Raw genomic sequence first — 13299 nt, 5'->3', positions numbered from 1 at the left:
AGAGAGAGAGAGAGAGAGAGAGAGAGAGAGAGAGAGAGAGAGAGAGAGAGAGAGAGAGAGAGAGAGAGAGAGAGAGAGAGAATACATACCCAGCTACCTACATTAATGCGGCATAAATTTGAATACTCAGTCTTAAATTTATCATTTATCATATTATTAGGAAATGCAGTTCATAAGAACATTTACGATTAATCTCCTCCCATCCACTACGATGCCGAAATCCTTGCCTGACTCTATTGATTTTCAGAGGCTGTAGCAGACTGAGTTTTGAAGCCTTGTGAAAATCTAAGGAATCCATTGGTACCCACCATGTCATGCTAGATTGTCGGGAGAGGGGTTAAATAACGCTCCAAAGTTAGGCTAAAATTTGAGGAGGCATGGCCATTTTCACAGGAATCCCTTGACCACTCACCTCAAGATATCTGAATAAAATGCCTTCTGTAGGTCCCCACAAGTATCCCCCTTTACAGACATGCCCACTGTATGATAGTACCATGCATTATTTTTGCCTGTTGTATATGAATATGTCTGCATACTGGGGTGTGTAAACAGTATTGAAATTGTGTAAGACTGGAAAGTTGAGCTTCTTGTGGATTCACAGAGCCCATTTTTATTCATGTGTGATTATGTTAGCACCATAGTGGCCGTTTCACTATAGTGAGGCCATTTTTTAAATGGACATGTACACTGTATAAAATGACCTATTGTGACCTTTAGGATAATTACAGCCTCATAAAACTTGACAACTACAAACTAGAGGCCTCTGGGATTTAGATGATAAATGACTTTTATATTGACAATAAGGGGGTTTCTCAGCAGTTTCCCTAACAGAAATACTCACCATCCAGTTGCCGAAAAATGCAGTGTTATAGTAATCCCCAAATGTCAAAAAGTTTTGGATACCAAATCACAGATGGCATCAACTGAAAATATGCTGCAATAACTTAGAAGACATAATTGATCATGGGAATTGACATCATATACTTATATCATAATGTTCTAAACCCCTATATACTCTATACTATAAGCCTAACCAAAACACTGTGTTAATTACATATTCATGAAGAGAAAAACTTAAAACACAGTGCTTTGAAATAATCTTTAGGTTCCCAGCTTTCAGATGATGTATATTACTTTTATGTGGCTTATAGGCCTGCTGTTGACCTGCCATATGTCGTGAAGGTCTTATGTTCCCCCTAAAAAAGACAAAGGAGGGTCTGTGGTATGCAGAGATGTAGTGGAAGAGGTTAAGTAAATACAACAATGTTGTAGTCCTTGTAAACATAGTCTATGATATAAAAGGACATACTGCAAGTGATAGTGCTGTCTTGTTGTTTCAGCTATTATTGGTTTAATCCTCAGGCTTACATCTTTGTTTACATCCATTTCTCTCCCCTGCTTCCTTCCCCACCTACGCATCCACTCTTCCCTTCCCTTCCCTTTCCTACCCCTTGCTTGTATTGTTCTCGCTACTGCTGGGCCTCTGTATTCCCTCATCTTCCTCCATTCCTGTGTTTTTGTCCTTTCCCTCCCTTCTCGCTTTGCTTTCCTATGGCCCAGGGCTGTGTCCCCCGTCCCAGCGGCCACCATGTTTTGGAAGTTCGACCTGCACACCACCTCCCACATCGACCAGCTGCTGGACAGGGAGGACGTGACGCTGAGAGAGCTGATGGAGGAGGATGACGTCCTGCAGGAGTGCAAGGCCCAAAACCGTCGGCTGCTCCTCTTCCTCTCCCAGGACCACTGCATGCAGGAGCTGGTCAGCCTCATCACCACAGAGCCTCCCGCCGACCTGGAGGAGAGGAGCCGGTTTAAGTGAGTCCTCAGTGATACAGAATATGATGACAGGGACAGGGAAAAATATACCCTATCTAGTATCAGTGCAACCATTATCAACTACTATAATGACATGGTACAAGTTATATTGTATTTTATTGTTATCCATTTTATCAGATGGCCTGAATGCAAAAAATGCACTAGTCTCTAAAATGAGCATAGAAAACTACAAGAACTTCCTATAAACTTTAAGTTTAGTAAGTTAGGTCCTTATTGAGTTTGGTTCAAGGTCCTTTTCCAAGAGTCTGAACTCTTCAGTGTCAGTTTTGTCCAGGAAATTTTAGCTGGACCGCAGAATGCGAAGCCAGTCAAATAAACGTGAAAATCTGTTGTTGAGTTAGAGAGTAAGTTAGTTACACCATTGGTCGAATGATTGATGATGAAAGTGTTGGTGTTTCCCCATTGGTCGTTGCTCTTTTGAAATGAAGAGGCGCTGAGAGAGCAGTGATGACACAGACTTCCTGTTTATTTTGTCCCTCAGTGGAAACAAAGCTTTTACTTTTATTTTACAGATAAAAAACAATAAATTGTGAAAACAAATTAGTATTTGAAGTCCACTGTGTGATCTATCCTGGCTTCATATGAGTAAAGGAAAGGTTCACTAGCTGCTAGGCTAATCTATGCAATGAGAAATGTCATAGGCTTATGCTAATAATATTAGCTATTGTATTTGTGTGGAAAATGTGTCCAGTAAAGGGTGATTGTTTTGTGGGTGAACATTGTGAGTTATAATGGAGCTGAATTTGATACTTTTGTTTAACGTTGTTGCTGTCAAGCCATGTTTTATGTGTGTTTTAGGTGTGTTTGTTGAGTCCTGTTTAGGGTTGGGACTAGTTAGGATTTTAACGATTCCAATTCCTTACCGATTCCTTCTTAACGGTCCGATTCCTTACCGATTCCTACATTATATTCATTATACTTGCTATACTTAAACAAGTATATAATAAACACAAATGCAATCAAACAAATACAAAAACTTTATTCTAACTGTTGCACAGTACAATTAGATGAAAATACACATTTGTGTGTGTGGTGTGTATTTCAGATTTAGAGCTTGTATCATCTCCCTGAGAACATATAACAGCAAAAAGTGATTCTCTGATTTCTACAGTAACACTATTACCTCAAATTAACCACAGCAATGTAATAAAAAATACTTACATGCATTTATGCTTGGGCACTGTTATTTACGTGACAACACCTGAAAAGAACACACACACACATTGGCTGTTTGTTTCTACCTCTCCCCTCGCTGGAAGTCTCGGACCTCCCGCCGCCCGCCTCCGCCTTGATTAAACGCTGAAAATAAAATAAAAGAGGGAGACAGGTTTTTCCTGTTTTATTTTATTTTGTTATATTTCTCGCTGGAAGCCTCATACCTCCCACCGCCCGCTCCCGTCTCAAACACGGAGGTCTTCCTCTCCGTGGAGCACCCACGGCGCACGCCCGGCCTGTTAAATAGCCTGTAACCAGAAATATGCGACCCGTGCCGCACTCTAAAGGAAATGCATGTGACGGTTTTTTTTTTTTTTTTTTTTTTTACAATCTAGGAACCGTTTGCAGGAACCGTTACTCCAAATGTGATGGAACCGGTTCCGGAACCAGAACTTTGGACCCGGTTCCAAAAAAGAAACGGATCCGGATCCCAACCCTAGTCCTGTTACATACAGTCAGTGGGGCTAGGCTGAGAGCAAAACTCTGTGACTGAGTGAATGCTACCACCTTCGGGCCTTTTTAGGTTGTTGTGGCAGATAATGTCGCAGCTAGTATAATTCATTTGAATTAACATGCATTCAAATCATGTATTATCATTATGTACCTTTGATTTAAATGAGGAATTACAAAAATAAATTGCAATTGAAGTGTAGCTAGTGGTTGTGTACTTTGTTGCATCATATTGTCCCCTTTTAGACACATCAAGGCTCAGATAATCTCAAACATTTCAGAAATGCCACTTTAAAGTCATTAATTGCACCAAGACTGTTTTTCATGATCATTCTGTTCTTTTTTCGTAAGGTTCCCCAACATTGCTTGTGAGCTCCTGACATCAGATGTGTCCATTATAAATGATAAGCTGGGCGGAGAGGAGTCTCTCCTTGAAGTGCTTTATCACTTTCTGGAACAGGACCCGCCCCTCAACCCACTACTGGCCAGCTTCTTCAGCAAAACCATCGGCAACCTCATTGCCAGGAAAACCGAACAGGTATGTTGAAAATGTTCATGGCTTGAGCCACAGTTTCTAGATTAAAGCATGTGAAAAAGCAATCAAAGCACTGTCACTCCATGTACTGGTTAGCAAAATAGACATACAATACTAAACAGAGGTGTGGTATTGTGGAAAACAGAGACGTTAGGGATCGCTCATTCAGATTCACCCAGCTTGCTGCTGCTGTGTGAAACCTAAGGTATTGAGCACTTTTTGTTTTCCAGGTGATTACCTTCCTAAAGAAAAAGGAAGGCTTCATTGGTCTGGTGCTGAAACATATTGATGCCTCTGCCATGATGGACCTGCTGCTTCGCCTCATCAGTTGTGTGGAGCCCGCCCCTTTGAGGCAGGAAGTCCTGCATGTAAGCTCTCTTAATAACGTTGCTGTGTACTTCCCATAAGTGAATACTAGCCTTTAAAGTGTTTAACATCATTTCTGGCTTTTTTTCCCCAAGTGGCTGAATGAAGAGAAGTTGGTACAAAGACTCACAGAGCTCATCCATACTGGCAAAGATGAGGAGGTGAGTGTCAGGTCTGCTGGGAGTTCACTGTCACTATGTTGTCATGATGCTCTCTTTGGCACATGGAGAAGCTATTATGTATACAAGCATTAACATAACTTTAAAAGAGTCATCTGTTAATCAGGATTTTCTAATTCAATGACTTACATTTCAGAGACAATCAAATGCATCCCAAACGCTTTGTGACATCATCCGCCTTAGTCGAGACCAGGCCAATCAGATGCAGGAGAATATGGAGGCCGACCCACTATTGGCTGTACTAGAGTCGTAAGTTGACAACGGCTTTTGGTGAAAGTTTTCAGAGAATAAGTCAATCTCACCTTTGTCCAGTTGCCTGTGGTATTTGAAGTGAGTGAGTATTGAAAAACCTGGCTGCATCAATTAGACACAACATTTAAATAAAGGCACCAGATTGGCTTAAATTGATGAAGAAGCCAGTCAGACCTTTTTCCCATCTCATGTTAGTTAATGGTGTCACATGCTGTAATTGGCAGGTTGTGGTAAGATGTGTGCTCTTACATGTCCACACAAGCAGGGATTGTAAACATACTGAAACACTCCTGTGTGGTTGTTGACTCCAGATTTGAAAATTCCCCAATCTAGAGTGGAGAGATCTTTAAAAGGTTGTTGTGTGCACAAGGATTTGCTGGCAGAGCCTGTTTGACAACAGTTCAGATTTTTGTGCTAGTTTGAGTTTGTGCCCTACATAAATAGCGTCCTTGGTGTACAGCATCTCACCTATTAGTGTTATCATTATCTAGTTTGTTTGTTAAATTTACTACTGCAATAATGTTTGTCTTTCAGGCAGGAGAGTGTAGCGGGGCTCCTCAAGAACATGTTTGAGGGTGAGAGGAGTGAGGCCTCCATTGTTAATGGAACTCAAGTGCTACTTACCTTACTGGAGACCAGGAGGTCTGGGTGAGTCAAAGTGTTTTTTGTGAAGTTTTTAAATTATTACTGTGGGAGATTAGTTAGTCTGGTCCTCCGGGGTGTTTTGAGCAATAAATCCTCATGGTATATTTGTATTGTATTTACTCCTACAAGGAATTGGGAAAGTAGAGGAAATGCTTCCCTCTGCTTACTTTGAAAATAATACTGACTCAGTAACAAAATGATAATTTTCATAGTTTGAAGTCTTTAGGCCTAATGTTATTGTTTGCTTGTGTCTCCCAGGTTGGAAGGACTGATGGATCTGTATTCTCAGGGTTATGAAAGGTCTTACACTGTCAACAGCAGTATTTTAAATGCCATTGAGCCCCATTTAAAGGACTTCCAGCAGCTTCTTCTGGATCCCCCCAAGGTAAAAGTCATGAGGCAAAATAAATTCTAAACATAAACACTAGGCATGTGGCAAAACCAGAAATTTAGTCAGTACCAATATCAGTTAAATTCTTGATACCCGACTCGTTACCATAGTAAAACAAAACAACAAATCCCACACTTAAGCAATATCACACGAGAGGGAGTGATGTTGTACTGTGATATCGTCACTGTGATTGTCTTCGGCACTCGGTCTGCGGCCTCGTGCCTACGACCGAATCACAGCCGTGACGATATCACAGTACAACATCACGAGCTCGAGTGTGATATTGCTTTTATACAACAGTTCAACAGTTAAATAAGCAAGGCTGATTAAGAAATGTTGAAAAATGAGGACAAAATAGATAATTTAAGCATTTTATTTGTCTTCCGCCAACAAAAATAGTAGTTGGTCTTCGTCTGACGCTATTTGTCCCGCCCCTCTCTCACTGGGAGTGGACAGCTGGGTAAAAAGTGACAGTGATGAGTGAGCGTTTCATCCAAAGTTGAACATTTGTCAACTGCCACCAGGAAAAAAATGTCAAACATGAAGCCCTCAGGGTAGAATAGGCGCTCAGTGCCTCGTCATGCTACTGGTGTTTGTTGCATAGTGTAGGTGCGTGGCGCTCCCATTCGATAAAATAAGCAAAGTACGCAGGCCTCAGGAAGAAGCACTTCTCTTTTCGATGAATCAAGTCAGCGCTGTCCTTGTCGCTGCACTTGTCGCTGTCTTTCATGTGTTGTTGCACTGATGTGCTTGTAGGCGTTCTTCATCTTCCTTTGGCATTTAATGTCAATCTAGAGCTCTTGCAGGTACTTTCAGTGCTGGAGAAAAACAAGTGCCATGACTTTTTCAGAATTTTTGCATCAACGTGGTACTGAAGTATCGGTTCTCATGACATCCCTAATAAGCACTTAGGAATTGTTTGTTATATGACCAGTATTTGATGGGTTTTGTAAAAGAGATCATAGTTAATCCCATCTTTTGTAATAGTATATATTTTTTAAGTTGACAGATGGCGCCTGTAGGTAGCACACTTTAGCCTTATCTTTGAAAATACTGTTGTAGCTGATGGTGAATTGGAAGTACACATTTTTACTGTCAACAGCCATGTTTTCCCCTCTGTGGTCCAGTTATAGCATTAAAACTCCAGCCTCTTAAGTGTCAGTATTAAAACAACTCTGCTTTTCTCATTGCCTCTGCAGAAAAGTGCAATATTGACGACCGTTGGCGTTCTAGAGCAGCCACTGGGGAACGCCCGCCTTCATGTGGCCAGGCTGGTGGCCGCCCTGCTGCAGACCAGTGCCCCCAGTATCTGCCAGGAGCTCTGCAATCTTACCACCATGGACCTACTACTGGTGAGGCTGAGTCTGGCTTGACTCTGCACATTGAAACTGTGTAGCTCCTTTTAAATTACACACATAGTGAGTATGATGCGTCAGAGCCCTCATACGTTGTTCAAAGGTGTTTTAGAGTGATGCTTTCTGCTGATTCTGTTTGTCATATCTGAAAAAGTTGCATCAGATTTGCACAAGGTTGGTCATGAGGCACAGAGGCACTGATTACCTTATCACACCACCTGACCAAAGGGCAGTGGGTGTGGCTTATTTGGAGCAGGCTCATATAAAACCCTCATGCTTTGTGTGTAGTTCAGCAGACAGGGTATTCAAATCCTCCACTGCTGCTCTCGTTAAACAGTACAGAGGCACTGGAGAAGTCATTTCTGGGCCTGATATTACTACCATGACTTTTTAAAATAACCATGATAGAAGAAAACAGAGCCACGTGGTATTGCAGTAACTGAATGAAATGTTAAAAAACAAAAATGTACTGTTGGTACATCTTGACAGCTGCATGCCATTAAGGGAGGGCTCCACTTAATTTAGTGCTGCCTACAGCTGTTCTGTCCTCTGTCACTGACTTTGCGTGACATCTCTCTCTCTGAACAGGATCTGTTCTTCAAATACTCCTGGAATAACTTTTTGCACTTCCAAGTGGAGTTGTGTGTGGCGGCTATCCTGAACCATCCTTCCTCAGAGGAGCGGCCCAGCCCAGGCCTCCAGAACCACGATGGGAAGCCTGCAGCCTCCAACCCTGAGGCTCAGGGGGAGGCAGCGGAGACAGGCAGGACCAGCGACCCACAGACCTCCATCCACAATGCCCTTGTGGCACATGTAGGTGGCTTAAGCAGCTGTCCTAAACTTGCCAGAACGTTCCCTGCTTTTTTATAATTTACAACTATTTCCATTTACATTCTGTGTTTCTGTTGAACCCTCAGCTCTTCCAGAAGTGTCATCTGGTACAGAGGATCCTTGACGCATGGGAGGAGAATGATAAAATACAGTAAGCATCCCCTGACAGCCACGGCATAGCAATGTACTCAAACGCATTTGCATCAAAATAGAAAGTTTTCCTCCATCACATCTTACCTCTGCAGCTGCTGCTTTATGCATGTCCTACTCAATATTTATTATAGTATGTGTAAAACTAAAAATTGAATTTTTGTGTTTTTATTTATGTCAAGTCTGTCACTGAAGTAAAGAGAATCATAGTAGTATCAAAATAAGCCCTTTTTACACGGAGATTGTGCTATGGTCCCTTCTTTATTCCGGAACCAAATGACGCGGCATCATTCCGCTCCTGTGTGTGATTTTAGACTGCATGCCGGCATTGTGGAATCAGAAGAGGTGTGACAGGCGTGTAACACAACTGCGTTGGCCTCCAGTATGACATATAACACATGCATCGGCAGCGCTTTAAACAATAACAAAGGCATAACATGGCAATAACCATCATTTACCATCTGTCTCATATGGCAGCTAATCTTATCCTCTGCTCAGAGGGTAAGGAGCTCCAGGACCTCATTGTTTTCCTAATGTGTAGACATTATGGCCGCAATTCTTCCTCTTTGTGTTCTACCAGCTGTTTTTTATATCTCCCAAAGTGGGTCACGTGCATAACGCGTTGTTAAAACGTCACACCCGTGCCGCCCATGATCCTATCCTGCTGGCTGTCCCATTTGTACAGACATCATTTTGGCGCTGTTACCACCTTTGTTTCCGGCTCAGAGGCGAGACAACGCTGTCCCCCCAGTTTCGCGATTGTACCTTACATACAGAATGGCGAGGTGGCATAATAGCGCGATTTTCCTGCCTTGAACAGGCAGTGTAAAATGGGCTATAGGTAACTGTTTCTAATCAGAATCTTTTGAATACCTTAGCTGTAGGATCCCTGGCTAGAAGTCAGCAAACGGTGTACAGTGACATCGGTGCATTGCAGATTAGTTATGATAATGTTATGTTAAGTGCAGTTGTGGCATTGAAGTGAAGTTACTTAATGCCAATTGAAGGTCATTGTAAGTGTGTATTTGTGAATTTCAGGAGTGAGGGCGGCACCAGGAGAGGCAACATGGGCCATCTGACCAGAATTGCCAACATGGTGGTCCAGAACCTGGAGAAAGGACCAGTACAAGCCCAGCTCACTGACCTCATCAAAGGTAATCACATATTGCAGTTGGCCTGATGCCAGATCAGTTACTGTTGTAATGGAAAAGGCAAAGAAAAATAATCTCCCTGTTTTTGCAGAGCTGCCAGAAGACTGCAGAGGTCGCTGGGAGAGCTTTGTGGACGAGACCCTGAGAGAGACTAACAGGAGGAACACAGTCGAACTGGTAAGACATCACTCAGTAGCACTCCAGTCCTTCTGTGTGGAAAGCTCTCTTTTAACTTCCTCGCATTTCCTCTTCTTCTCTCCCAGTGTGAGGTCGCTGTGTTCAGAGCAGCCAGCTTATCAGGACAAGAGTGAGCAGCCCAGAACAGTGTCAAAGCAGTCTTTATCCAGCTTCTCAGCTAATTTGTCTTTTCAAATTTGTCATTTAATAAATCTAAGAATGTAAGAAACACAAGTCAGAAGTGTTGTTTTACTCCAACAACAATAGTGGCCATGATTATACTTTGCAGATTTATTCCCTCAGTGAGGTAGACAGCAGTCATATCTGATGATACATTTATACAGGAGAAGGGTACCGAACTAGGCATGTTTACAAATTGCAGAAGGGCATTTGCATTGCAAAAAATGTATTTGAAAGTTGAAAGTAGTTTGGTATTCAAAAAGACTGTAAGTCTGTAGCCCTTAAGGTAAAACCGTTGTTTAGTAAGACAAAGACTCTGTTATACTGTAGGATGACCGAGGATCTGCTCATGGTGTTGTAGTTTTCCACAATTTCATTGTCAATGTCCTTTAAACATGAGTTTTATGTTATGGCATAAACACTGATATTTATTTTCTCTACACTCGGTTTTCACAAGTTAATTTTTTTTAAGCATTTGTCATTAACATGATGTTTAAATGTGTCAAGTAAGGCCACAGGGAGTCTGTAATGTTCTGCTGGACCAAACCTCTGCACTGTGTCCTTGCAGGTAAGCACCCACAACATGCACTCGTCCAGCGAAGACGACGACATGGAGAGCCCCTTCCCCAACGACCTGTCTCTCCAGCAGGTAGGATAGACGCCACCATGGAAACAAAGTGACACTTCAAATATCCATCTCTAGAAACCTCTTCTGTACGTAATAATATGACCTTAAAAAGTGTCCTTTGACTTTCCAGGCCTTCTCTGACTACCAGATCCAACAGATGACTGCCAACTTTGTGGATCAGTTTGGCTTCAATGACGAGGAGTTCAGCGAGCATGATGAAAATATCAAGTACGTAGTGAAAGTCTTCCACAGCTTGTTGTCTTTTAAAGGAGCAATAAGCGAAATTCATCATTTCTAGATTGAAGGAATTAAAAAATTGCTATGTGAAGAACTAGAGGTGTAATTTCATCTGGAGTATAGCGTGACCTCACACAACCTCTCTCTGTGTTGATCTCCAGCCCCTTGTTTACAAGCCAGTCCGGCTGCGCGTTGAAGTGAAATGAGGCACATGTCACTATGTCGATTCAATTAAATTTAATGTTACAATCGTAGCATGGGTTAATGTCCGGAGCTTGAGTTATTAGTGGCTCTGTCCCAGCAATGGGTCAGGCGTTACAGTTGTGTTAGGTGAGTAGCCCGGCAGCCCAGCTAACATTTGCAATTAGCATTGTAAAATGTAGCCCGGTGGGCAGCCTGGCGGGCAGCCTGGCAGGCTGTGTTTAGCTATTTCCCTGCCTACTTCAATGATGATGGTACCTGTAATAAATGTAATATATTTACTGAGATGGAGGTGAGGCTGAGTGACTAGAAGAGCTGGTAGAAGTGCTCCATAGCTGTAAGTTACTCCAGTAGCCGTAGTAGCTCTAGTGCTAACTCCAGGAGCTAACGGTAACGTCCCTACTCAGCGTGAGCAGGAGCCATGAGCCACGGGCTCACGGAGAAGAGTAGGAACGTTAGCGTGGCAGCCGACTAGTGCTAACGCTAACAGGAAAGCAGGGAAATAGCTAAACACAGCAGAGACTGAGAGTGAGTGAAAGACATCGCTAACTGCTAAACTAGCAGTTAGCGATTAACTTAGGTTTATTTCCTCGCCCCTGTAGCGAGTGAATCTGCCTGTAGTGAAACCGGGGCTAACCGGTGCTTCTTCCTCAGGCTCCACTTCACTCAGCTGCCAGCACAACCAGTTAGCCTCCCCTAGCCTCCCAGCTAGAGGGGGCTAACCAGTGCTTCCTCCTCAGGCTCCACTTCACTCAGCTGCCAGCACAGCCAGTTAGCCTCCGCTAGCTTCCCAGCTAACGTTAGCCCCGGCTCTCCGTTTGGATCCAACCGGAGCACCAAGCCCTGGTTTGTTATTCAGGTTAATGTGGGAAGAAGCAGCGGGTATATCGGGTAGCTGAGTGAAGTGGAGCTTGCGGAAGAAACACCGGGACCGTCTGGATGTAATAGTCTGTGGAGATGCTGCGGTGCTCTGCTGCACAGACGAGATGAGTGGGGTGGGGGGTGGAGAGCAGAGGTAGAGGGAGGAGTGGCTCATGACACACTTTGTTTTGGTCTACAGGCACTGCACAACAGCAAACCTAGCGGTGAAACGATTTCGCTTTTTTCCCCTTTTAAGGAAAACGAAACAAGGTTTCCAACTCTGCATCGAACAACTCAGCGTCTTAACCTATCAAGTCAACACAGCACCATCCCTCTGCATCAGAGATTAGTGACAGATTAGAGCCTCTGTACCTCTGACAGCTGTGTTGTGTTTAGAGGTTGTCCGTCCCATTCATCTCAGGAAGGTCTTGGTGGACTTTCTTCAAATTTGGCACAAACGTCCACTTGGACTCAAGATTGAACTGATTAGCATTTGGTAGTCAATGGTCACTGTGACCCCACAAAACACGTTTTGGGCCATAACAGAGAATTCATACACTAATTAGGACCAAATTTGACAATGGGATAAAATGATGATGTGATGACACCTTATATCTAAAAGGTCAAAGGTCAACTTCACTGTGACATCATAATGTTTTGCAAGAAACACCTTCCTGACTATTATTTAATGCCATATCTCAGGAACAAAAGTGGAGACATTTGGTCAGATACTGAATGGGTGACACTAATCTTGAGTGTCCACCTTGAAACTGTGCTGATTGTGTAGATTTTTTGTGCTACTGGGAAAAGGTGTGTGTGAAGCACCTATGTTTAAGAAATTGTAGCCTCTTTGCAGCAACCTCCACTTTGTGTAGTCCACCACAAGCTCATTGGGTTCTATTGATATTTAGCTTCAGGTGAAACTCCCCATCAGTCCTCTGTACTCTTCTGTCAGGGTGTCCGCGGGGTCTTAAAAAGTATTAAAAGTTGATAAATCAAATGTTGGAAAATTAAGGCCCTTAAAAAGTATTGAAAAGTCTTAATCACGATTTTATGAAGTATTAAATTTTCTTGGCATTCAAGCTTTGACAAAAAGTATCCATGAATGTATAATTTATTTTCCTCCTCGCGACTATTACAAACAACGATGTGTAGGTAGACACACTCGGACTGCCACTCGGGGTGGGGGCTGAGCGAAAAAAAAGTTAATAACTTAAAAATTATGGCGAAAGCGTAGTTTCTTGCAACCATAGAATAAGATGAAAATATTCACAAACGAAAAAGCACTTGCTGATAAGTAGTGTTTAACTTTTCATTTAACATTAAAAATGAAAACCCTCGGCGCACACTGCAGCGCAAGCAGACAGATGCGCGACTCAGAGCAGCATGTGTCACTGACACCAGACTCAGGGCCGAATTCACAAAAGGATTGCGTGGCTTTTGCGGCCACTAAACCAGTAAAAATGGAGCAAACAGATACCATCTAATTCACAAAGCAGAGGGTGAAATGCTCCACTAACTGCGCTGCCAAGCAGATTGCGTCTCGGTGCTCCGGTGTTATTTGCATGTATTTAAATGAGGTAATATGCATATATTTGGCGCAAAAATTGCCCCTTTCTATGCAAATGAGCCTCATTGATAAACAACGTCTAATTCACT

At 42.8% G+C, this 13299-nt stretch overlaps 1 protein-coding gene across 3 annotated transcripts in view; it reads left to right on the top strand.

The window, feature by feature from the left end:
• ppp6r2a (protein phosphatase 6, regulatory subunit 2a) overlaps nucleotides 1-13299 on the top strand; it is a 29710-nt gene that overhangs the window by 5620 nt on the left and 10791 nt on the right. For all 3 annotated transcript variants that reach the window (XM_050036717.1, XM_050036719.1, XM_050036718.1), the window contains exons 3-16: nucleotides 1561-1815; nucleotides 3853-4039; nucleotides 4267-4404; nucleotides 4498-4563; nucleotides 4718-4830; nucleotides 5368-5481; nucleotides 5737-5863; nucleotides 7069-7221; nucleotides 7813-8037; nucleotides 8142-8206; nucleotides 9244-9359; nucleotides 9448-9533; nucleotides 10282-10362; nucleotides 10472-10569. In XM_050036717.1, coding sequence (XP_049892674.1) covers nucleotides 1589-1815; nucleotides 3853-4039; nucleotides 4267-4404; nucleotides 4498-4563; nucleotides 4718-4830; nucleotides 5368-5481; nucleotides 5737-5863; nucleotides 7069-7221; nucleotides 7813-8037; nucleotides 8142-8206; nucleotides 9244-9359; nucleotides 9448-9533; nucleotides 10282-10362; nucleotides 10472-10569 — 1796 coding nt within the window. In that variant the 5' untranslated portion in view covers nucleotides 1561-1588. The remainder of the gene's footprint in view (nucleotides 1-1560; nucleotides 1816-3852; nucleotides 4040-4266; nucleotides 4405-4497; nucleotides 4564-4717; nucleotides 4831-5367; nucleotides 5482-5736; nucleotides 5864-7068; nucleotides 7222-7812; nucleotides 8038-8141; nucleotides 8207-9243; nucleotides 9360-9447; nucleotides 9534-10281; nucleotides 10363-10471; nucleotides 10570-13299) is intronic.

The sequence above is a fragment of the Epinephelus moara genome, chromosome 23 (assembly GCF_006386435.1).
Source record: "Epinephelus moara isolate mb chromosome 23, YSFRI_EMoa_1.0, whole genome shotgun sequence".
NCBI lineage: Eukaryota > Metazoa > Chordata > Actinopteri > Perciformes > Serranidae > Epinephelus > Epinephelus moara.
This window is presented reverse-complemented; position numbering and strand designations above follow the sequence as displayed.